This window comes from Lutzomyia longipalpis, chromosome 1 (assembly GCF_024334085.1).
Source record: "Lutzomyia longipalpis isolate SR_M1_2022 chromosome 1, ASM2433408v1".
NCBI lineage: Eukaryota > Metazoa > Arthropoda > Insecta > Diptera > Psychodidae > Lutzomyia > Lutzomyia longipalpis.
In genome coordinates this window covers 12,113,675-12,139,574 of record NC_074707.1, presented here as the reverse complement: position 1 = coordinate 12,139,574, position 25,900 = coordinate 12,113,675, and the positions used below count along the sequence as shown (strand labels likewise).

Sequence of the window (25,900 nt, the reverse complement as noted above, 5' to 3'; positions counted from 1 at the left end):
TTATTTCTATCTTTCTATTCTTTATTAGACTTTTTGGTTTTAATTTAATAGATTTTATTATATACTTTGTTGTTGTTTTATTTTAGAAATTATATTGGTTTTGTTAGAAAGAATAATTTTTGTTTAATTTATATAAATAATTATAATTTTTTTGATTGAAGAAAAAAAAAGGCAAATGTTGATCATTGTACATCGTAAAATGTTTATTGTAGATTATGATTACGACTTTTATGGGTATTCGGATTATCGCGGGGGATACAGTGAGCCATATTATGATGATTATTACCGCTCTTACGATGGGGATTACTACTATGATTATTCCCCAAGTGGTGTGGGACCCGCTGCAGGCGGACCACCGAGACCATCCAGAACAGATGCGGTGGGTTTAATTTTTCTTTTTTCTAAATTTTTCTTTTCTGAAAACAAAAACAACCTTAAACACTTTAAAAGGATAAACTTTAGTTTATTTATTTTTAGTTCTTGTATAAAAGAACAAAAGCGAATTTATTCCTATTTCAATTCAATATTCATGTCATCTGGTTTTTATGAATATTTTTCTTTTATTAAAAATTGCATAAAAAATCGGTGTACATATTAAAATGCATAAATACCCAAAAGTGATTGGGAAAAAGTGACTGACGTTTGATTAATAAAAAGAAAAGTTTAAGTATGGTCTTTGGCAGGGGGTTGCAACGGTTGGTGGTTTTGTGTGGTTCATATGGATAAAAAAAAACAAAAATAAATAAATGAAAAGATATACGAGTCCTACTTTCACAGATTTTGGTTTCTTTTTGGTTTTCTATTTAAATCACTTAAACTGCATTTAGCTGTGCTCAACTTTTAGAAAAATATCTGAGCTTAAAGACATCATTTGTAAACCACACAAAATAAGTGGATTTGTTCGAAGTTCAACGGACTAGACTTAAAATATAATATTTTGATTTTAAGAAAATATACTCGATATAATTTTTAAGAAAGTTGAATTATTGAGCAGCAATTAATAAAATATGCAAAAAAAAATAGCCATAGTCCAATTTGATTGGTATGAGGCTCAGATATTTTTCAAAATTGACTTTCTAAAAAAATATTTATATTAATGCAATTTATGTTCTTTCACACTTAAATTATCATATTTTATCAATTGCTGTCACTTTTTAAGTTTAAACCTCAATCTAAGCTTCTTTTTAATTAAAAAATAAGTATTTTCTACATGAATAAAATGAGCTAGTTCTTCGCAAAGATAGATTTATTTCAAAAGAATTTTTTTAACCGGTAATTTGTTTTATTTATGCTTTTGCTTTTACATTTTATACTGCTTATCTTGCATTTATCATTTCTGTTTGTTTTATTTATGTTTATTTTTCACCCTCTTTGGGAGTGCTTTTCCGCTTTTAATTTGCTTTTCAGCTTTTCTATATTCCTTGTTTTATTTATTTTTTTAATTTTGAACAATGTACATTTTTTCACTGAATTAATACCGTTGATTTGGGAGTGAAAGGACTTTAAATAATAACTAACTTTTTTTTCAAAAGAATTATAAACTATCATTGATTTTTGTTCTAAACAAATTTTCCCTTGTAAAAAAAAACTTGCTTTATCCTTTTAAGTTTTAAGTAAATTGACTTACCAGTAATTTAAAGAAATTTAGATCATAATAAACTACTTTAGTTTTCTTTTAATTGAAAATCAATGATAGTTTTTTTTTTTAAATTTGTGTGCTAATGTATCAAAAATGCCACGCTAACATTTATCTGGAGGAAAATATTGTCTCTCTAAATTAGGTGCAAAACCCCTGCTTTAGCAACCCGCCTTCGAATTGCCGTATATCTATCCTGCCATTTTTTATACATTTGATCTTGTTAACGAAATTAAATAAAATTTTTAAAAAAATCAGTAACATGAGATTCATTTGACAAAAAAGCTTTTGTAGATCAATCCTATATCTTTTAATTTTCAATAAAAATAATCAAAGACATAAGAAAGATGCATCATCGCTTGATAACTAAAAAAAAATGTTCATTTGCAAACAAAAAATCTCAATCTAATTTCTTTTATAAAATTAATTTTTCCAAATTAACACATTTATTGACAAAAGAATTCTGGCAATCGCAAACGTCGCATCGAAATTAATGAATAAATTAAATAGATTTGTCAATACAAAAAATTATACTTAATTCATTGCAGTTTTTTTTACGAACATTGAATTGAAATTTTTTTAGATTCTTTAATATACATATTTCTTTATTAAATAAAAAGTTATATATACTTTGTCTGAAGTTAGGGTATGTAGATTTTATATTCAGTGTATTAATAAGGAATTTAAAAAGAAATTAAAGAAGTTTCTTTTCTTTAAAATATTTCACTATTTTTTTTTACTTTATTATTATACATTTTGTGAAAGCATTGATTGATGCTGCTACACAACATCAAGTTGTCAGTCTTTTGACTGAGATTTTTCATGATTTTTTTTTGTATATATTTTTTATGTTTTCTCCATAATTTTATCACATTAACCTTGCACATGGAACAGAAAAGCTCAAGAAAATTGATTAGCATGAAATTTCTCCATTTGATTGCAACTTGATTGAGTACATATCTAAAGAAAAATTATATATATTTCAAAATAATTAAGGTTTCAAAATTTTTTGGAATACAATCCAAAAAGATTTTTATTTTATTTTATTTTTCTTATCTTTTGCAAAACCAAAAAAAAATGATTTTATTATAAGACATAATTCTAACGCGATTTTCTTCGCTTTTCTTTTTTTGGGGCTCATCCTCTCGCCTATTAATTTGTACATTTTGCCGTAAATTGGTTGTTTGCGTTCAAAATTTTATTCATTTGATTTTACTTTTTTTATATATAAAAAAATTATTATTTTTTCAAAATTCCCAAAAAATATGTTGGAAAAATGGCTCCTCAAATGGACGGCAAATGTGTGACAAAATTAATAACAGGGGGGTGGTCATGGGCGTGGAATCACGGCGCGTGGCCGAGCCGCTGGGCTCCGTGGCAACATCAATCGTCAGGGGGCCCCTCCGGTTCAACGGGGGGCCACCGTGGGGGCTCAGGCAACAGCCGGGGGGGTCCGTGGGGCGGGTCAAACTCGTCTCAACGCTCGTGGCACCCAGCGCGGCAAGCCGCAACAAAATTTACCAGGTGAGGAGGACGGTCTGTATCGTTGCCGAACGGCCTGGTTCTCTTACTGCTTTTACCAATCCCTTGATATTTTAATCGTATAAACATCATTCTGTAGCCCATCACCTCCGACACATACATTTTGTTTCTCAATTTATTATTTTTATTTTTAAGTTTTATTTTGTTATTTTATTTAGTTCTAAACTTTATTTCTATACATATATTTTTGTCTTTCTACCAAATATTTTTTAAATTATATCTACTTAATAATAAATAATGTTGTGTACATAGCTTTAATGAAAAATATCGTGGAATACTAAAATACATATAAAAAAAAACATATCAAATTGAAAAGGAATTTTCGAAGGTGCTTTAAGATTGAATGCTGTTGTTTAATATTTTAATACAATTATTAATATAATCCATAGTTTCAGATGCTGTACAAAGGAAAGAATATGATCAATTTTTTTGAATGGAATGGGTTTGTAAAACAAAAGTTTTTTTCTTATTGATTTAACTTCAATTGAGAAAAGTTAATGGTTAATATGAATTTGTTATTAAATCAAGAAGAAGGAAAGAAATAGGGAAAAGAAAAAAATTATTTATCTTACTGACGACAATATGACATTTTGAAGCATCTTTGAAAATAAGAGTTGAATTAGATTTTTTTTAATTGGATTTTTCTACGTGATATTAAATTTTATAGTAACTGCATAGCATTCATATTTTATTCTTTTATACTTATTTTCCTTTAATTTAATTAATTTTTGTTACTTGTTAAAAAGGTTAGATTAAGAGAAATAAATGTATAGAAATACATATATTATGTATTAAAAAGAAATCAACAAAAAATTATCATAGATGGAAAAAGCAGTATGAGAACTTACCGTTTATTTTTATTACAATTTTATTTTAATTATGACTTAATATTCTTTTTATTTATATTAAATTCTGCCTATGCATTAAGACTTACAAACAAAATGAATCGATTAGTATATATAGTTTTAAGATGAAAATGAAGAATTAAGGAAAATCCATAATCCATGGAAGGTTACTAAATATATTTAAAATATTTTGCTTATCTGTTTATGTTCTAATCTACAAGAAAATACGTTTCGCATTAGTTTCGCTGAAGAAGTTTTAAAGACTCTGGTTTTGTATTTAAGCTCACTTCTTGTATTCTTTCTCTGTACAATGGACAGAAAGTGAAGAAGATTTTTTTTAATTCGGCAAAAGCACACATGCAATAGAATTGTGACGGTTCAAACGTGAATTCATAAAATATCACTTTTTTGCATTTTTGTAAGCAGATTTATTGGAATAAAAAAAAACCATAGTATAAAAGCTCTATAAATTAGCACTTAAGCAGTAATATACCTTTATATTGAACAAAAGCGCAGTTCACACACATACACACATTTATTAATCAATTTTTCACCTGATTGGCTTGTTATCTTTCAGAAGGAAACACTCCTCTATTTATTTTTTTTTCATTCAGTAATTAAATACGAAATGGTACAATTTGCGATTGCACATGCTATTTTTCCCACTTGTTTTATCTCCATTTTTTTTTAAATTAATCAATCATTTTTTCTTTATATTTAATTTTTCACTTATAAAATTAATAAAAAGCTAACAATTTTTTACAAAATTCTCGCATTTTTTTTTCTAAAATGATTTCTATTTTTTTATCTCTACATAGTGTTGATGTTTTTTTTTTATAAATAAATCTTACAAATATTGCAATACTAATCGATTCGTTTAATTTCAAGTTTCTTTTTAAATTATTTTAATAGGTTTGGATTAATACTTTTATGTCTTACTGTATATCTAATCCAAATACACCGATTTAATCATTTACATTTTAATGTTTAATATTTTATGAAAAAAAAAACTATAATTTAGTGTTGTACATATACAATAGATACGTGTTAACTCATTTCTCATTTTTTTTACAATAACCACACAAGCATTTTCTGATCATTGTTTAAATGTAATTTAAAATCATTCCTATTGTTTTATTTTTTTTTTAACAATACTGATACTGTATTGGAAACACTTCATGTGGTTGATGGTCATTGAGTTATCTCTTATATTGTCTTCCTTAATATTTTCCTAAGTATCAAACTAAAAAGGGTGTCCAAAAAAATTTTAAGAAATTATTTAATTTATTTTCAAAGTTTTATTGAATAAAAGAAGTATTAGACTGACCTGACTACGTATTACTCAGATTCTCAGGCTCTAAGGCTAATCTAGGAGATGATTAAATGTTTATGATGATGATGGTGATGATGATGAAATGTTTAGATGACATTGTTTTGGGAAACTGCTTGAGGTCGTGACCCGTGCCCTCACACACCATTAAATGTTTACTTATTAGAACTTTTCTTAAATTCTTTTTATGGACACCTTTAACCCTTAAGACTCTAAAATTATTCAATAATTTTAATCACATGTACTAAAAAGTTATGTCACACAGCAGTTAGTAAATGATTAAGAAAAATAAGAATCATAAGAAAATATTAGCTTATCGATTCTATTTGAGATTTCGCTAATTTTTAATTAATATTAAATATTTAATTATTGCAAATCTTATATTGTATTAAGTATGTAATTCTTTGAAAGTTTACTTTAAGTAAATAATATTATTGTCCTAAAATTTTTACTGTCTTTTAGCTGTGACTCTTTTTGAAAGGACTATAATTGAAAGAGAAAGTAATATCTGATTTAGTTAATTCCAATTTTCTTTTTTGGCTTTAAAAAAAAAACGAAGGAATAAAACTACTGATGTGTGACATTAGCTAAACTAATCATTTTCAATTTATTTTTAACATTAATTTGTTTTTCATAATTCTGTAATTAATCATTTTCATAATTGAGTTGCTATTGTTTTATTTTAACTATCTATTTACATAATATTGGCAATGAGTTTTAAGGAAAAATCTGTCTTTTTATCGTGATTCTTTGCAGCGTCAAATAAAAATGCGTGTCTGTGCTATTGAAGAAGAAATTTATAAACTTCGAAATCTTCAGATGATTGAAAATTTTTCTTTGAATATTTGGAGAGATATTTTTTGGGACTCTCTGTATTGTTAATTTATTTAATATTTCTGGTGGGGAAACTGCAAAAAAAAACAAAGAAGAAATAATCTACAAATCAACTAAGTTATTGATGAAGGAATGAAGATTAAGTAAAACTCCAATGATGATTTATAACACTCTCAAGTCAGGAAAAGATGATGATTTACTCAAAGACGTTGAAATTGTGGTGGAATTAATAGGGATTATTACTACGATCATCTCCATATAGGTATTTGTTTCTTTCTTTTAAGTTTTACGATTCTTTTTCAATTTAATTTTTCTTGTAGTAAAAAAAAATATAATAAGTGAATTTGTTATACCTATGTAAAATTTCTTCCTTAGCGCGGCTCCTTTATTTGGGGGTTTTTAGTAGAAAGAAAAATAAAAAATGGAGATTAAAAAAAATCATATATTAGTCATCAATACTAGATTAAGATGTATCTTTTTAGGGTATAATAATTATTAGCAAGAAATGTGTGTGGTCTAATGGAAAACTTTTCTTTTTCTCTGTTTTTCCCTCTTTTACTTGCAACCATCAGCAGTCGGTAAACGTAAGTTTGACGGTGGTCACCAGAATCAGGGAGATCCGAAACGACGCTATGGAAGTGGAATAGGAAATGGTGGTCCTGGAAATGGTGGCAATTGGGGTAGTCAACCCCTACCACAGCAACCTTTAGGAGCCAATGGTGAGCAATGGTATACAGACACTTACCCGAGTTGGAGTTAAAACGGAACATTGACAACAAGGATGACGTAGATGCAAGAAAAAGAAAATAAGTTGTGTTAATAATTTCGATATAAAACAAAAATAATATTGTAATCGCATGAGATGCCGAAGGATTTTTTCCAAAATGGACAACACACTAAATTCTAATAATTACTGTAGATTTGACACAATTAAATTATTGAAAAAAAAAACAAATATTATATATAATGAATATTAAAAGAAAAAAATCAATAAACTTTTCATCTCATGTGTCGTAGAGAGTCAATAACTTTCTAGGGGTATAAATATATATATTTCAAAATTGAAAGATGAGACATTTTCTTAGAGAGAAAGAGTGCATGATGAATTTTTTTCTAGGAATTTTAAATTAAAATTCACTATTGAAAAACGTGTATTCGCGACTGAAAGTTTTGAGATTAAACTAACTATACATATTTGATAGGAGGGATCTTCAAAAAAAAAGTAATTTAAAAAGAAGGAAGTGAATTGAAATGAATTTGACCAAAAATGTGGTGAATATTTCAATATATTGACGCTCTTACGATAAATTGATAAAAAAAAGAAAATATATTTTCGTAAATTGTTCTCTTTATTTATATTTGGTGTGAAAATTCTTTTAAGATTTTTTTCTTGCATATACATATTGTTAGGTATTACGGTGTTATCATACTTGAGAAAAGAATTTTGCATAGTCAGCAATATGTTGGATTTCATGCTTTTAATAACTATTACATTCAGCCATAATTTCTCAGCTATAAATTTGATTTAAATTGAAAAAGAAATGTAAAAACAAAACTTAAAAAATCTGCTTTAATATCAAAAGAATATTCTCGTTAAAACAATGGAAACTTTTCTTATTGTGATAACACTTTTAGAAAGTTTTAAAAAAAATGGAAATATATCACAAAATATCAAAAGAAAAAACTTTTGTAGAACGTTTTGATTTATTTTTCAAAAAGAAAGTGACAATTTGGAAAAAGAAATGATATAAATTATCGAATTTAGTATTTAAAAGAAAAGGAAAATGAAAATATGTGAAAAAAACAGCTTCGTAGAAGAAGGTAAAAGTTTAAGTAATATAACTTTATCATCACCGTTTTAACTTGTCATCGTTCGCTAAATTATCCCTTAGGTGTTTAAGTGTACTTGTAGTTTTTTGCATAGCAAAAACAAAACATTGAAATCGAGGATCATCATTGGCATAAGATATTTTTTTTTCTAATTAGTAGCTACTTGTGAAAAGAAAGATGAAATCTAGAACCACCATTTTCTATTTTTAAATTGCAAAAAAAAAAATTATATATAAATTTAAGGAAGTAATTATTACATCGACTGACTTTTTTGTATTATAATAATTTGTTTTCTAATTGTAGAAAAAAAAATGCAAAAAGAAAATGTGAGATGAGAAACTTTTTCTCAGCATTGAGAATAAGTTTTTTTTATACTTGTGAGAAGGGAGAAAAAAATAAGGAATTGGACAGTGTATTGGTATAGGTAGGGTTTTATTTTTGAAAAATTCCAAATTGTGATGAAATTAGGTGTTTTTTTCCAAATACAAAAAATGAGGGTATTTTCGATACGTATACTTTTTAGGAAATTTATTAAAACGAATATGAGGCAAGAAAAAAGAAATTCTCAAAATTATTCAAATTGGCTTGCAGGGAAATGAAATATTAAGTGAGATGGAATATGAATTTCAGGACAATAAAATCGATAAAATCGATTTTGTAAGATGAAGTCGCAGTGTAGGGAAAAACAAGAAAAAGTATACATAAATAAAATCGATCAAATCGATGCACAACAACTAATTAATGAAAGAACGGAAAATTTGCCAATATATGGCTTAAACTTTGCGAAAATTAGTAAAGAAAAAGAAAACAGCGTTGTAATAATTTCAGTCGAAATCTTCCAAATCCGTAGTCTCGTCGCTTTTTTCTCTGTGAAGGGTGAAATTAAAGACAAATATAATAAAAAAAATGAAAGAAAAGTGTGGAAATAGTCTATCACAAAAAAAGAACGATTGCAGTAAAGAAAAAATATTTTCTAAATAGTAGGAAAAATGAAGAAAATAGTAAGAAATAACAAAATTTTTACGCAGATTTTTTTATCAATTAAAAAATTATGTTATGTTTAATTTAATTATATATTTTCTTTAAAATAATTGATTAAAAGAAATATTTTAAGTTTAGATTCAAAAAAAAATGAAGAAGAATGCAGAGAAAGAGAATGCCATAGTAATGTTTGTATTTTTTTTTAATTTCAATTTCAATTTATATTAATTTTGATTTTTTTTACTTGATTAGTAACCTTTTTTTGATTATTATAATTTTTTTGGTTATCTCATTTTTTTTATAAATCTTAATGAAATGTAAAATAAATTTTTGATTTTAACACCAAGGTTTTTTTTCTGATATTTCTTTGTGAAAATTTGTATTGTTATTTTCCACACATAAATAATGGGAATTTTCATTGCAAAATCAACATAAAAAAATATATACATAATTTCAACAAAAAAAAATGGTATGTTCTGTTGGAGATATAACACCACACACAAAATGATCCCATGTAAGCATAAACTTTGGAAAGGGTGGATAGAAAAAATCGAGGATAAAACAAATAAAACTTTGCAATTTCTTTAAAACAATGGAATAAAAAAAAAACAAATGAAATAGCTTTGAAAATGGAGCGACAAGTTGGAATAAAGTTTTTAAAATACACGTCATGTATATGTATGTTATATAAATTATGTACATATATGTATGTTGTAAATATGGCAAAAAACATTTTTGCAATTAGTCCTATTAATTAACAAACAACATGAAAAAGAACGGAGAGATAAAGCTTAAAAAAAAGGAAAGGCAAAAGGACCTATGGGGAAAAAATAAGGAAGAAGTAGGAGTTTCAGTGGGTAAATCCTTGGAAGTTGAGACAGGTCATTTATAGGAAAAAAAAACATACAAAATTTTATGAGAAGAAAAAAAAATTGCAAACGTATAATAAAATTTTAGTGAAGCGCAAATTCCGCAAAAAATGGGGGTTTCCATATATGTATGTATTTAGGGCATGAACATGGGGGGCGGGTGGGGGTTAACGTGAATCTGGAGCTGCAGCAGGAATGCTTATTTCGATGGGACTCATGCAAAAGTGGAGAAACAAAAGACGCTGGCGGGAGAACAAAGAGATAAAAGCTGCCATGAAACATGGTGATTCTTATGGGGGAGACCATTGCGCTGCCTTATAAAGCAAGTGGGAGAAAAGACTGATGATACAAAATAACAAAAAAAAACAAGAAAATTTTAAGAATAAGTAATAAATAACCATGAAAATGAGCACACTTATCAGGCGAACGTGAGAGATTTTCTGCATAGACCGGGGATGCAGAGTTGAATTAAAAACATTTTAATAAAATGAGAAGCAAACAATATTTTCAAAAAAAAAAATGAAATAAACACTTAATCAGAAGAAGAAAATCAACAACAAGCGTAAATATTTAACATTATAAAAAAATTAGAAAGATGGTAGAATTGCAAAAGGAAAAAAAATAAGAATTTTTGAAATGAAGCTAAAAGCATCGGAGAGAACTTTCTAATTTAGTTTATCTTTTTGTTTTTGAATTCTACACATAATTGCATATAATTCGGTGAATGAATGTGACGCAGGTTCAAATTCGATGGCGGAGGAAAATTTTTTCAATAAAATGGGAATGAAAAAAAAAAATGTGCGAGGAGGATTGAAACAAATAAAGTGAAATTGTCTGTGTGCTATTTTACAACCAAGTTGCGTAAAGAGAAGAAAAAAATATTTAGCAATATCAAAATATGTAAATGTAATTTATCGTTTATAAAGTAAAATATAGATAATACATCATATTAGCATTAGGGGAGGAGAAACAGTAACCTAAAACAAAAAAATGTGAGTAATGTGGAATTCATGAAACTTCATGGACTTTGTACAGAGTATAAATTGTAGAATGATGGGAGTTTTTCATGAATGGTATTTTCACTCCATTTGAGTGCGATGGACAAGTAATTAAACACAAAAAAAAAGAAAGAACACTGAAAGTACCCACGAGTTGAAAAATAAATCGATCGATCGAACCGAGCCGATGTGAGAGATAAAAAAAGAAAACGTAAATTCATTGAAGATTGGATTGCAAATTGAGAAAACATTTTTTATTGTATAAAATTAATTCGTTTAGTGTATTATTCTATTTTAATTCAGACGAGATTTTTTCTAATGAAAAATTTCCTTGTTTCCTTGTGAGAATGTAGAAATTTGGATTTAAAAATGTTTACCATTTAAAAAAATTATTCTGCTATATTTCTTGTCATTTTATTCAATTTCTTTTTTCTATAATTTGGCATTAAATGACTAACATCCATATTTAAAAAAAATATTACAGTGAAGGCAGCATTAAAAATAAATAATTTTGGGTGTCATCGTTATCTGCAAGTTAGAATTGGTTGTTAGTTTTCGTAGACGCCTAACTAAAGAAAAACTATATATAGGTAGTGAGAATTTTTTCACTCTGTATATAAACTAAAATCTCTAATAATGATAAATAATTGCAATTTCTCAGTGAATTAAACACAAACACACATACAATACATACAACTCCTCTACATTAACACTAAAACTCCTTATAAAAACTTTTTAAAGAAAATTTGCTCGAGAACTATAAAAAAAAAATTTAGAAGGGTGAGGAAGATAAATGAGAATTTCAGTGTCATTGAGTGGCAATGTTTTTTTACCTAATATTTTACAAATATTAACGAAGACGCTCTTTTCTTGTGTAAGCAATGCAAGAAATATTCATTTTATTACCTGACTAAATGAACTCTTATATTGTTCTTCCAATATTTTTTTTTACACATCTTAAGTAATAATTTTCTGTAATTTATTTTAATGTAGACAAATTGTTTAGTGGACAAAAAAAGGCAGACAGAAAAGATCCAAAAAAAAAAAATTCGTAATAGCTTACAACATCATATTCTTACTATATTTTTTAATATAAACTAATTGATATTTTTCCGTTTGATTTGTTTTCTTCCGATAGACACACACACACACCATAGATTTTCTTTTTAATACACATCCCATTTATTGTTTCTTTCTAAGGCAGAATAAATTTTTTTTATTAAAACATGGATTGTTCTTGCAAATAATTTGCACTAATATTTTCTATATAAGTTTTTGTGTAAATGCATATTTTTACTATATATATTTTCTATATTTTCTAATTTACTATTCTACATACAAAGTTTTTATTTGCCTAACTTTAAATCAGCAGATATTGGGGACAAAAAATATTTACATAGATTTAACAAAAATAAATAAATTTTAGGGTTCAATTAAAATGTAACGATGCTAAGCGAGTAAGCAATTTGAAGCAGCATAAGAGTTTTTCATCTAGATTTTTCAATTATATATTTTTTAACAGAAATTATCAATATATTTTAAATAAATAGGATGTTTTAAATTTTATTGAAAAACTTTTTTCAGACACATTTTCTTCCTTTAGTTTAATATTAAGTTTGTGTCTTAATTGTATTTTAAAGCTGAAATATTTTTACCCGTGTGTCAAATGCTTCGTTCCATTTTAATTGAGCCCTAAAGGAGACATACAGAAAGGAAACCTAATATGGAACTACGTAGTAACAGGTTCATATAAACTTCAAAAAAAAAAATAATAAAAAAAAGAATAGAATAAACATAGTTCTGAAAAATTTAAAATATTTTATACGCTCAAAATTAAAATTTAAACTTAAAATTCAAACACGGAAAAGTGGAAATTGTACAAAGTCTGTTTTTTGAAAAATGATAAAGTAATAATGAATTGAAAAAAAAAACACGAAAGTATAGGAAAGACGTGGGTCAACAGTTGAGAGTCCTGGCAAAAAGAGGTTGAAAGATATTAAGAAGAAATTAATAAAAAGAAAGGACAGTAAAGTACTAACTGAGACGTGATGAAGGAGGTGTTACAAATAAAAAAAATACGATGAAATAATTAAATGAACCAACAACAAAAAACACGGACTATAAATAATTAGGAGTGTAGGTAAAACAAAAAAAATGGAGGAAATACTAAATGATAAAAGATTTTATTCCTGCAAAATGCATTTTGCTATGTGATGTATTTTAGTAGTAAGAGAAATTATTAAACAAAAAATAACATACCGATTTTTATATACTAAACAAAATGAAAAAAAAAAATGAAAACAAGAGTAATTTAAATATAAAATCTAAATGAAAGTGGAAGTGAGAAAAAAATCGGTAAAAAAATTTCTTTATATGCGACAACAAGATAACTTTTTTTATATAGATTTCACTGAAAGAAAAGAACTTCAAATCAATAGAAATAATTTTGAAGAAATATAATAATTCAGAGTAGAGTTCTACTTGCAATTGCAGTCCTAATACCAATTCATATTAAAAAAAAATACACACACACACGCGTCATTTACACACACAGAAAAATACAATTTGAGAAAAGAAATGATTGAAGATTATACAAGCGACATAATACTGATTAAAAAAATGAAACTACAATTTAAAAAATGGTAATGAAAGAGATAGAAACAACTAATAATATATTACATATTATATTCATGATTTTGTTTTAATAATATATAAAATACGTTTAATATTAAGACCTATAATAAATTCTAATGATTTTGCTTTGCTTTCATTCTGTCAATTTTTTAAACACAGTAACTATCGTTTTAACTTGTTTAGGAACATGATGTAGAAAAAAAAACATGAGAACATACCAACTAAATTTTTAATCAATTACATTTTCCCAAAACTAATTCTATATAATCCAAAAAAAATTGAAAATAAAATAATGAACACACAGAAAAACAATTATTAAAAAAAATTGGAAATATTCCCACAATTTTCAGAATATTTAAAGAAAAAAAAAGATGAAAAAAATAATAAGGTTCGAGTGGAAGAAAAGTATAATAAAGTAAAAAATAGTTGAAATAGAATTTCAGTGAGACTAGCAATTCTAAAAAAAGGTGGTTCATATTTTGATAAAAGTTGATGCGACACACTAAAAAAATGCAGTTTTTCACGTTACTTTTTTCCAAAAGAATAGAAGCATGATAAAAAAAAAATAGAGAAAAAAAATGAGAAGCAAAAAAGGTTTACACAAATAAAAGCAAATAGAAACACAAAAAGAAAGAATACTGAAAAAATACACTGTTGATCAATTATTAATTAATTATAGTAATTCTTATATTTGATTACAGTGAGAATAATTGTAGGTTTAAAAGAGATAATAAAAAGGATAATAAAAAAAAAGAAAACGAGATATTCATTTTACTTCGAAACACCAGGCGCCTCCACTGATATGCAAGAGCTTTTTCCCAAACTCGTGGAGAGTCTTTTGGGAGGCACAGCTGTAGTTCTTTGTTGAGTAAATATAACAAAAGCTTTTGGGAACAAGATTTGACCACTATCTAGTATTTTACATTTCATTTCCAAATAGACGTGAAAAGCTTATTTACTATGTACATACAAGAGCTTTATTAAGATGTATTTTTTCACGCTTTATTTTAGAAATGAAAAATGAAGACGAAATGTTCTAAAAAGCATTTGCAAAAGTCGATTTCACTATATATTTTCGCCAAAAACAGAGCGAAAAAGCTCCCATTGCGCCTGCCAGTGGGCTTTTCTGGTGGGGTTGCTTTGCCACACTATATATACGCCACGTGCGTTGAAAGTTCCACACTGTATGTATGTATGTGTGAAGGTGGGGTACATTGGAGCGTATGGCGATTGTACAATAGGGGTGGGTTTGTGAGTCCTGCACCCTTGTGGCAAAATGGTCGAAGCCCCGTTGACGCACACTGTCATATTTGGGGGGATGGCAAACGGTTGGGCATTGTCGTTGGAGATCGGGCCACTATGTATGCCGTGAGTGCGTGAAGTTTACAACGGGGCCGTTGCGCAATCGACCCCATCCGCGCCCGTGGCGGCGGCTGCGCCACGATGGATTACAGCGTCGTCGGGTCGAGTCGCCGGAGCCGCTCCCTATAAAACGAAACAGAAAAGACTGCTGTGGCAATTTGTGTGTGTCTGTTCCCTAAAAAAATCGCGTTTTTACATAATACCTCATAAGTTGATTGTAATCGCTACAGTCGGACGGTACCGTGAACCGGACGACCGTTTGCCAGGGTGTTTTCTCTTTGGGGAAAGTGTGCCGATGGACATCACTATGGGTGTTGTGTGATAAAAATCCTTTTTCTTTCCACCCTTCTGTGCCCAAAAAACGGTGTGTGTGTGCCCCCATAACACGGGGTGTGCTACGCGAGAGAGGCAAGAAAAATTTGGGGCTGGTGCATGAAGAGCAAAATCGGGGCCAGCAGTCTCATCGTCTTGGTCACATCCATTCCACTTGAGTCCGATGGTGTGTGAATTGGTGGCATCCGATGTATTTTATCGCCAATCATCTCGTCACCTCAATCAGTCCCATGGAAGTTGCCGTGCTGAGCAAAGCTCGCCTATCTATCTCTCAGCTTCATCTCGCTCAAGTCAATCTTTTGTGCTTCGTATTCCACTAAGAAAGTGATCAACTGTGGAAGTATTTTTTTTTATTCTCTCTCTTTAATAAATTCTCTGCAGTTATCCATTGCGAGTGTTCTCTGCAGAAAATGAAAAAGTCTTCTTTCATCCCCTAAAGTGTGTTTGTGTGTGTGTGTGAAAATTTCTACCGAAAAGCGCTAACTTGGAAAAAAGCTAGTTTATTCAGTGATTTCTGTAGCTTTGTTGCAAAGGAAAAAAAGTTGTTTTCTTTTCTCAACCACCACCACTTTGCCCATTTTTGCCACTCAATCGTTCAACTTTGGAATCAATTTTCCATGTCCTAGAAAAATATCCATGAGTTTTTTTTTCCTTTTTTTCTTTTCTTGTCCACAGCCCACCCTCCTTTGCGGGGTGAGCTTTTTCTTGTGAAAAAGTATTTGTGCACTTTTCTGCCCAAAATTTTACCAAACGAGTGTATGTGTGTGTGTGATGAGCTGGAAGATGAGAACGCCTTTCTCCAATGTCTGCCTGTCCACCCACCAATTTTTCTCACAAGATCCCATCTCTCGCACTGTGATTTCCTCAGAGACAAGTCAACCCCGAGACTCTACCAATTTCAATAGACTCTGTCTCATACTTGTGAGAAACAATAAATCGTGGAGCGCCACCCAGTGTGGGGCCCAATACACATGGGGGAGATTTACATTTAAGTGTTTTGGGGCAATTTTCGGCGGATAAATGAACACACAAGTGGGGGAGGGTTTTGTTATGTAGCATTGAATTAGCCACAACGTTCCTGACTTCTTCTTCAAATCTCTCACTGAATTTTGTCAAATTTTCCCATGAAAGCTCCCACATAGATTTGCCATATCACGCTGGCATCTTCAGGCATTTAGCTTTAAATAAAGCTTCAAAAGGGAGATCTAAGTGAATAAATAGAATAGATGGAAAAGTGAATAAATAAACCTTTAAATGTGTTAAAACATATTTTAGAAATGCTTTTAAAAAAATAATTCAAAATGTGTTTAAAAATGTTTCAATAACACCTAAATCAATTTAGTTTGATGTGCTTTGTTAAAGCTTTAAAGTGAACACTTTAATTGATTGATAAAATTTAAATTGATTCTAAACTTTAGGAACAATAAAATAATTTGATTTAATAGTGAATATTGAAAGTTTATAAATTGTAAAGGATGATGCTTTGTTTAAATTTTAAAAACAAAATATAAATATTGAGCTTTTTAGTCTCGTGGAAGAGATTAAAATAACTCAACTAACTTTGAGATAATTTCTTCTAAAAGCTAAAAAAAATTGTCAAACAGTTCACGTAGATAGAAAATTCAAGACACCAGAGCTTTTATATTTTTTGAATTTTTTTTCTTGAGCACAAAATGTACATAATCATTGCAAAGCTTTGAAAAGAAAATTTAAAAAAAAAAGCTCATTGACTCAAGATATTTAAATGTAAAGAAAGAAAATGTGATTGTGTTGAATTATGTGGAGTTAAATGTCGTTAAAACTTTACATTTTAATATGAGGCTTTTTGGTGGATAAGGGGGTGGGATGTGCTGTTTCTTTGTAAATCCGGAAAACTCTCTCCATTCAAACTTTATCACCGTGCTTTGGATATATTACAATAACCAAATAATCACCCCGACGACACTCTCGACGCCACGCCGACAGACAAAGGCGTACTTTTTCATCCCTATCTCCTCCCAGGGCGCGACATGGGCGGCAATGGGTGGCCCCAAACCGGATGTACTACGGGGTAATGCCGCAGAAAGGGATCCCTCAGCACCAAATGGGGGATTCCTCTGTAGACTCTCCCCTCGCTTAAATGTGTATTCCCCGTGTATGGGGCACCTCCATCGGATCTAGACGTCAAAAGTTGGGTGGTTGGGCTTGATTTTATTTTCCACCGTGACGTCACACAAGAGCGCATGTCAGAGTTGTTTGTTGTCGGATAGGACGTCGTCTTCATGAGAGAGCTCCCCCCTGCCTCCCACACGACAGGGTGTGAGCGGTGTGGTAGAAGAGAAAAAGTTACATGTGTATCGTGACGCACCCCATAAATATACACACATTATTTTCTTGTCCACACACTCTGAAAACAATTTGGGTTCTCCGGGTCCCATTCCGGGCAAAACTCCGGCAAAAATGGGGGAGGGTGTGCTCCCGCAATTGCTAAAACTCCCCTTATGGTGCTGGTCAAAAATTCTACTGCTTCCATATCCCTTTTTTTTGTGTATATGTGTAATATATCCTGAATGAATGGTCCTGCAATGCATATCTTTGGCAATAGGAAGGTTTCCTTTTTTTTTCTCCTGCTGGAGCTTTAGGGCAATAGGACTGGCATACAAATTAGGTTTTCTGTTTTTGGGAATTTTTGTCTTCTCAACTAACCGAGAGTGTCTTTCCCTTTGTAGAGGAGAGAATTAAGCAGACACACCGCAGCAATGAGGAGATAGTGCTTACACATAGCAAGTGACTCTGAGCAGTGAAAGACAAACAAGGCTGGGGAGCCCGAGAAGTTAGGACACGAGAGTGAATTTTTAATAAAAAATAAATAAATAAATAAAACAAGAAGTTAAATAGAATTAAAAGTGCAAGTTAAATAAATTTAAAAGAAAGAAATCAATTTAATAAAAACACGTGAATCGATTTATATACCGATTAATTTCTCACACATTAATACCCCTACCGACCGAGTAAATTCGTAATATTCTAAGAGCAAAGTTGTGGCGTGTGTGATTTTTTAGAAATCTAATTTAAAAAAGAAAAATAAATTGAAAGCACATCGACAATGAAGCTGAGAAAATCCACGACAGATATGGCGGATTCGGATTTTCCGCTAAAACAGGGGTAAGTTCGTCCATGTGGTTAAACTCTTAGCTTTTTATGTACCATAGGAGTGTAACCTTTTTTGGGGAGTGGTTCGGGTGTATTTAATGTACATGAAAGTGGATTGCAGGTTGAATTATACTCCTCATGAGGATTGTGCTTCATGTTTGTGCATATTTTATCATAAAACCCACACCCAAAACTCCGTCTCACACACCAAGGCCAGGAGTGCAAGAGTCCTTCCCTCCTTGGGAGATGCCTCACGCTGTGTGTGTGAGTGGTATTCAAGAACGTTGTGTCCTGATTACAGTTCCTTGTCCCAGTTACAAGTAGACAAAGCCACCCAACTTGGCATCCTTTTCGGCGTGACTTTTCCTATTTCTTTAAGGGGTTGAGGGGGGGTGGAGAGTTTCCTTTTTTTCCTTATTTCATATACCAACAAAAAGGGACATTTCTCTCAAACCCCCATCCTTTATGTTCATCCACATACGAATTTTATGCCGGAAAAGTGGGATTTTACGCAAATTCTTGCAGAGGATTGAAAAGGGATTCACCAAAAGAGAATTTTGGGGTTTTGCAATTTATACTTCTACTCTCGCCATCACCACATTCTATACTTTATGACCCTCATCAACAATTTTTGGTGCAGAGCATTTGCAGTGCACCGCAATTGAGGTCAGTTTGTTTGGCTAAAATTCACACCCACCGCATACAATTACGCTCGAGGACATGCAGTTATGTGGGTGAAAGTGTCACAACATTGAAATCACTCCCTATATCCCTAAGGTGTGGGTGTAGATTATCTCTTATCTGGAAATTATTTCTCTTATTCCTGCTTTTTTTGCTCTTGGTATTTATTGGAAAATTTAGTGCCTATTGGATGAGAACGTGATGATAAGTGGGCTGTATTAAATTTAAAGTATTTAAATTAAAAAAAAAATATATTCTGTCAGTTTTGCATAAATTTTTCTTAAATTTTTCCTAAGATTTTTTTTCTTCTTCCATTCCACTTTTACAATTTTATATCAGAAAATTTATCAAACCTTATAAAACAATATTTTATACGGTGAAAACTAGGGCAAAAAAATTACTTTTGCGTTGATTTTGCATATTTATCAATGCGCTTCCTGCGAAAAGGGCTCAAAAGGAAGTTTCAATAGCTTACCGCACACGGGTGTCTAGAAAACCTTCCACGGAATCCAGAGGCGAGCTACCTTTTCGTTCTCAATTTACCCGTGGGTACCGTCTCAATTGAGGTTGATGGGGAAATTCCATTAATTTTCCCCGTCAGAAGTCAATCCTCATTAAATATTCTGTCTCATCGTTGTTCCTCAGGTGTATCTGTGGTGATTACAAATCAAATTTCCTTTTAAAATACATATATTTCAAAAGTCCAATCTTCATGGCAGAAAAGGGATGTCTGCGAAAGGACGAATACGATGAAAAGGTGAATGAAAAGTAAAGCTTCGGCACCAGGACCATTTTGGGGCGTGTATTTTGCATTGACAAATTCCCAAGCACAGTGGGACCAGATGGTGGGATATATTCTCTTGTTTGGGAATTGGGAATCGGGGGTGCTGAAATGTTTTTGGGTATGCGTGGTAGGGGGTGGCTGTGATGGACGAGCTCCACTATAATGCAGCATAGTTTGAGTTAGTTGAATTAACATTTATGTGGAACATTAAAGTACGAGATGATTGTTGGTTTCTGCTGCTAATGGCAATTTTGGCGAAAATTGTTTACAGGCACACAAAATGTTGCACGTTGTGAGAATTTAGTTTATGCGATGGGGTTGAATTTTGCTATGTATTGTATTTTATAATTGCACTCTAAAATAATTTATTTTACATTTTATTTCCAAGGTTTTGTGACTTTTTTTGTCTATCACATGTACGCACTTTTGAATTGTTTATGGTTTCCCGGGAATATTTGTCCTCAGAAATTCCTTTTGAATAATTTAGCACTATTTTTGCGCCAAGTTTCACCATTTGAATCTCGTTTTCTGTCCCCTGTGGCTTTCACTCCTTCCTTCAATATAACTTTTATTATTATATGTATAAACATAAGAAGAACATCTGGAATATACTTTGCAGTATGCCCCGTTGAATAGATCTTTCTGCCTTTCTTTACTGTTTTTTTTCTCCCCTTCATCAGGTCTCAAAGAGAAAAAAAATAATTTTCTAAAATTAGAAAGAAAAAACACAAATTTGGATGAGCTTTTGATACAAATAATATGTAAAATATACATACATATATTAAAAATGATGTATTGTAATACTGAACGCATGAAATGGTTGCTCCTCCGAGGGTGTAACAATACCTCCATTTTTTGTCCGTCAGTCTCTTTTGCCTGCCTCCCTTGAATCTCTCTTGGGCCTAAAGATTTCCTAGGATGATTCGCATGCACGTCTGTGTCGCGCATCTTGGGAATTTTCTCGGCTCCTGAAAAATTCATTGTCATTATTATTCAAAAGTATAGTGAACTTTTTGGTTTCGATTCTGTCGAAAGTCGATTTAGCACACCATCCCTCTTGTGATTCACATACCACCCCACCCAGAGATGTCTTCGAGAAAGGACCGTCTTATGTGGTGAGGCCCTCCACCGAGGGATGAAAAGTGAGCTGAAAAGTGAATGTGTGAAAGGATAAAATGGGGGTTGGAGTAGCAAAGTAGCACTGAAAAGTGAACGAAAGAGTATGCAAAGAGCTTTCCCACATCTTTATCCGCCGAATATCTGTATTTGTACATTTGTATAACAGCTTATATATGGAGAAAGCATCATTAAATTTGCGTGATGGATGTGCATGAGCGAGAGAGATGGGAAAAATCCATGGGTAGATGCTCACAGAGACAGAAGAAATACTTTGATCAGGAAGGACCCGTACCCAAAATGTAATAAGAAACATACATTGAATGTTTGTTCGCTTTTTCTCACTCCCTATATGACATACTTCTTCTATCTTTTTTTTGGCACATGTGTATAAGTAAAATTTTTCCCCACTTTCGGATATACTTATTCTCAAATCCGTATGTCATATGTAGCTTATCATTGGAAATATAAATACATAGAGACCAACAAAATCTATCCCTGGGCAAATGTGAGCTATTTTTATTAGTTTTTTTCTTTCGTTGGAAAATGTAATTCAGTTTCACCTAATTGTGGAATAGATATTTGAATAGTGGAGCTGGACGTTAAATAAAAGGGTAGAATCGGCTATCAATCATAAGGGCAATAAAGTTTTTAAATTAATTTGTTGTTTTAGGCTGCTGAAAGAAATGATTTTCACTTATTTTCCTAGTTCTATCAATTTTTTGAGCTTTTAGTTCTTTTTTTAAAGCTTCTTCGTGATTCAGCATACTTAATTGCAAAACTTTGCAATAAGTGATTGTAGATTGAAAAAAAATTCAAACATGAAGCTTTAGTGGGAAAATTTGTGGGTGTGGTTTTCATGCTTTCTCCAGTTTCGCCACATTGCAAAACCCAAACTAAACGTTCACCATTAAATATTTAAGAATGTCACTTTTCGCTGGGAGAATTTTTAATGGGGAGGATGGCTAAAGTAAGCCAAAATGGTTGAAATACGACAGCAATAAATGACAAAGATATTAGGAAAAGTTTCCCTCACACTCCATCGTTTTCCACTTCTTATGAAATGTCGCTTAAGAGGTTCGTGTCAGTTTCATTGAAATAAAAGTTTCACCCACAGCTCAATGGACTGTGGAGCTCGTGGAGCTACACCATACAATATACTGGCTTTACTTTACTGCAACTTTCAGCAATAGCGTCAATCATGATTTTTTATTTCCGTGCAGTCCATAAACATTCTTCGCTTAGTGGATCTTTTTTCTGCTTTCTGTATGTACGTTCCATGGTAGTCGGGTGTAGTATCGTGCCGGAAATTCACTTGTCGATTGGAAAAGACGGTGATGGGCGTGGTAGGGACATGGGGACATTAGCACGAGATAGTGTGTATATACTGTTTTAGTATATAAATAAATACATATATTATGGCGCATATATACATATTTTCACACAGAACAATCTGCCAGAATAATGCTCATTGAAGCTTTCTCAGCATTCAAATAAATTTAAAAGCACATACACTGTTAATATTTGTACTTTAGATACATGACTCTTGTATATTTCATATAATAATGGGAAATGTATTTTGCTTGTATGCAATTTTGGAAGCAATTTGAGATAAATCTCTTTGAAAGCCCCCTCTACGCTAGAGCTTTAATACAATAGGACGTGGAAATAAGATGTTTCGGAAACTAAGATTAAATAAATCTTCTAAAATACCTACATAATTCTCAATTTTATTACATAGATGTTTGTATTTGATATAAAATATTTAACAAAAAAAATCATAACAAAATTTGCTGTTTAATTGATTTTAAAACTAACTTGAAATGCATCTTAAATTTCTAGGAATTAACTTAAAATCTTGCATAGCAATTTACAAAGATACAATAAGAAATTCCCTTGGTATATATTGTACAGAATACAGTACATGCACTGCGAAGTGAGGACGTTAGAAGGAGTGTGGGAAAAGTTTGCCTTTTCAATGAGATAATATCGTATTTATGTACAAAATTTGGTTGAAATTGTATTTTCTGACTTTGGATACAATTTGCTCGTGTGTTCATTCCATAATTAACTCGATTAAAGTTATCGCATATAGCGGAAACTTTTTACATCGATCTCTTAAAACTATGTGGCTTTAGAGAGAGATTTGAGCGGGCTTTGTGTATGAAGGTTTGGGTATTTTGAGTTGTGTTACCTATATAATGTTTTATGTCAAATACTGAGAGTGAGATAGAACGTCGTAGGAAGGAATTTCAATGTAAAACTTTGCCAATGCGACATTCTCTGTGATGTTGCTGTCTCCCCGATCAGGGTGTGTGTTTTTAACAGATGATGTGGCAACCACCCAAAATGGGGTGGAAAAGACACGATGGATTTTCACGTTACATAATTTCCCTTTTCTCCCTCTACCTTTATATGGTGGAGATCCCGTAAGCATTTGGAGCATTTTGCCATTTTATGGCGGACTTCCATACCATTTTATACCGTCCGTTCATACCATCTCACCCATTCTGCAACTTGAAATGTTCATCATAAGTCTAGTTTAGGAAAAACCACCCGTTTTGACTACATATGCTGCCGTGCACTTTCTCAAGTGAGACACATAACAGTTGAATTAATGATTATACTTCTCTCGCTCCCATTCTCCGGGAAAACCATAACCCCTCGTCAACTGAAAGTGCCAACGCTTTTATCTATTTCACTTTTTGGGTGTGGAGATCTCTTTTTCTCTGCACGTTGTCGGCACAACAATATGGGGCGAAGATTTAAAAGGGAATTTTACCTCGCCTTTTCACGAGAGTGTCTTGTTTCTAGGTCACTGGGTCAATTATTTTGATCAAAAGTTAAAAGGTGTGATTGGATTGAGACAGAGGATGTTGGAAGTGAAACTTGAGGGTGATAAATTCAATTACACACAACACACACATAAAATTTCATCTTTGTTCATCTCTTCAATCTGAAGGATTTCCACACATGCCGTACGACTTTGTTCTTTAAAATTTATATACCCTTCATACTGAAAGTTTTATACCTCAATAGAAGCTTTTTTATATAATGTATTACGATGTCATTATTCATTTAGTTGAATAGATATGGTTTTTATAAAAGAGTTTCAAAAGAATGAATACCAACTTATATTCTTTATACTGTAGCAGTATATTACTTAAAACTTGACCGATGTGGACAATTTTGGGATTTTTTGAATGGATTTTCATGTTTTACAATTCTAACAAGAATTAGAAAAGTGTAGGACGTTACTCTTCAATTGCAGTTAAACATGAAAATACCTTTAAAAACTCAGCACATTATAGATGTTAGTTGCTTAACTAATTTAGATGATTATTATCATATTGGAAAGACAAGGAAAATCAAGTTTTTTAATATATAAAAAAAAATGTCTTATTTCGTTGTGTGTGGATTAATTTATTATGATTCCATGGTTAGATAGACAAAATATATACAAGTTTTCTCTTTGGGCCGTGACAGAATAAAATATAGTGTCCCTTTGGACGTCAGTAAATCGTTGAGTGAGCACCCCAAGCTCTTTTCTCGCAGCTTATGTTCTCGCACAATATTGCTTTGGTACATACATATATGTATGTATATGGAGGAATAGTGAGTGGGGCAGACATTCCACCCACAAGTAGCCCAATTACATGCGGGAAACAAGTGCAGTGTACGGTGTTGGTGAATACAAAGCTCGAGCTAAATGAATAATTTATTTGGCTATAGACACCGTCGACTAGTAAATTGGCAAATTGATTCAATTACCATGAGAGAAGCATTATCCAATTTAGTTCACTGGGGTTGTCTAATGTGTGTGCGTGTGGGGAAGGTTATAATGCTGTGTTTGCACGAGGAGAGAGACAATTTCGTAAAAATCGACCAAAGTGCTACAATAATAAATTTATTTGCCACTTGTTTACACATAGAGATATATTGGTTTTGGTTTGGTTAAAAGAGACTACCCAAACAGTAAAATCTTCATCTCCCAATTCACCCATTTATCTACTTTTAGTTCACACTCCAAAATGAAGATTCACCGCCATTCATGGAAATCCCCTATTTTTCCATCTGCTCCTTTCTTTCTTCTTTTTTTTTGTTCGCCCTCTTTTTGGAGCCCGCGCGCGTGTTGTATCACACTGGGGACCATTGGAATGGCGAGAAGGACTCAATATACAATATGTAGGTGGCAGAATGGAGAGGCATCTTTTCACTCGACTTTAGAGATTCTGATTTGTATTCTGGGTGAATGTGAGAGCGTCTTTATATGCCATGGTAGAAATATTCGCTTGAAAATTGCCAAGAGCGTGCTTGGTGCCTTGCTTACCACGAAACTTTGTTCGCAAATAGATGAAATGGCATTACAGGAAAATTTCTCATACAAAGCCTCTTCATTATTATTGCTTACGCCATACAAAAGATTCTCACGCACACAATAATACTACCATATTGATGTGACATAGCAATCAAAATTTGTCCATCTCTTTATATCTCTTCTTATTTCTTACTTTCCAGCTTTTTTTCTATTCTATTTCTCCAACAACTTTTTTTTTCTGCAACTCCTCCTTACAGGTCTTTATTCACGCCGCAGGACCTAACCCCTTGGCGTGAGGTATTTAATTAGTTGCCAGATGTAGAGATGAGATTGAAAAGAAATCACTCTCTGTGAGAAAAGCAGTGAAAGATAATTCTGGATTGTGTAAAAAAAGAAGAATTAATTAACACGTGTGATGGGAAAATTCATTAAGGAATCTCATAAGAAGGGGTTATAAACATTTCCATTATGTTCCCAAAAGATAAGTTAATTACTCTACATATTCAGAATTCACATATTTTTTGTTCTAACATAAATATTAGCTGATAGTGCAGATTTTAAAGAGCAACTTTTTCCTATGAAGGTGTCTTGAATAAAATTTTCTTATAGTTTTGATGGAAAATATCTGAAAAATTCTTGAAGAAAAAGCTTTTTAATTTAATAAAAAAAAACAGA

General features: G+C 31.2%; 4 protein-coding genes across 37 annotated transcripts in view; all 4 read left to right on the top strand.

Annotated features, from left to right (window-relative positions):
* The window catches only part of LOC129788977 (heterogeneous nuclear ribonucleoprotein R), a 32,103-nt gene extending 22,763 nt beyond the window's left edge, over positions 1–9,340 (top strand). For 4 of the 23 annotated variants that reach the window (XM_055825536.1, XM_055825543.1, XM_055825554.1 and 1 more), the window contains exons 12-14: positions 213–379; positions 2,959–3,172; positions 6,760–9,340. In XM_055825536.1, coding sequence (XP_055681511.1) covers positions 213–379; positions 2,959–3,172; positions 6,760–6,947 — 569 coding nt within the window. In that variant the 3' untranslated portion in view covers positions 6,948–9,340. The remainder of the gene's footprint in view (positions 1–212; positions 380–2,958; positions 3,173–6,759) is intronic. The other 19 variants (XM_055825594.1, XM_055825608.1, XM_055825615.1 and 16 more) reach the window with 9 other exon arrangements.
* The window catches only part of LOC129790073 (luciferin sulfotransferase-like), a 767,385-nt gene that overhangs the window by 237,300 nt on the left and 504,185 nt on the right, over positions 1–25,900 (top strand). The window lies entirely within an intron of this gene.
* The window catches only part of LOC129788207 (probable Rho GTPase-activating protein CG5521), a 626,970-nt gene that overhangs the window by 96,885 nt on the left and 504,185 nt on the right, over positions 1–25,900 (top strand). The gene's annotated exons all lie outside the window — the stretch shown is intronic.
* The window catches only part of LOC129788331 (tolloid-like protein 2), a 606,934-nt gene that overhangs the window by 76,849 nt on the left and 504,185 nt on the right, over positions 1–25,900 (top strand). For 5 of the 11 annotated variants that reach the window (XM_055824342.1, XM_055824335.1, XM_055824303.1 and 2 more), the window contains exons 1-2: positions 14,723–15,528; positions 17,903–18,338. The exons of 1 other annotated variant lie outside the window; for it this stretch is intronic. The gene's annotated coding sequence lies outside the window, so the exon portion shown is untranslated. Of the gene's footprint in view, positions 1–14,721; positions 15,535–17,902; positions 18,339–25,900 lie in introns of those variants that run through there. 5 more of the 11 variants (XM_055824355.1, XM_055824363.1, XM_055824326.1 and 2 more) reach the window with 4 other exon arrangements.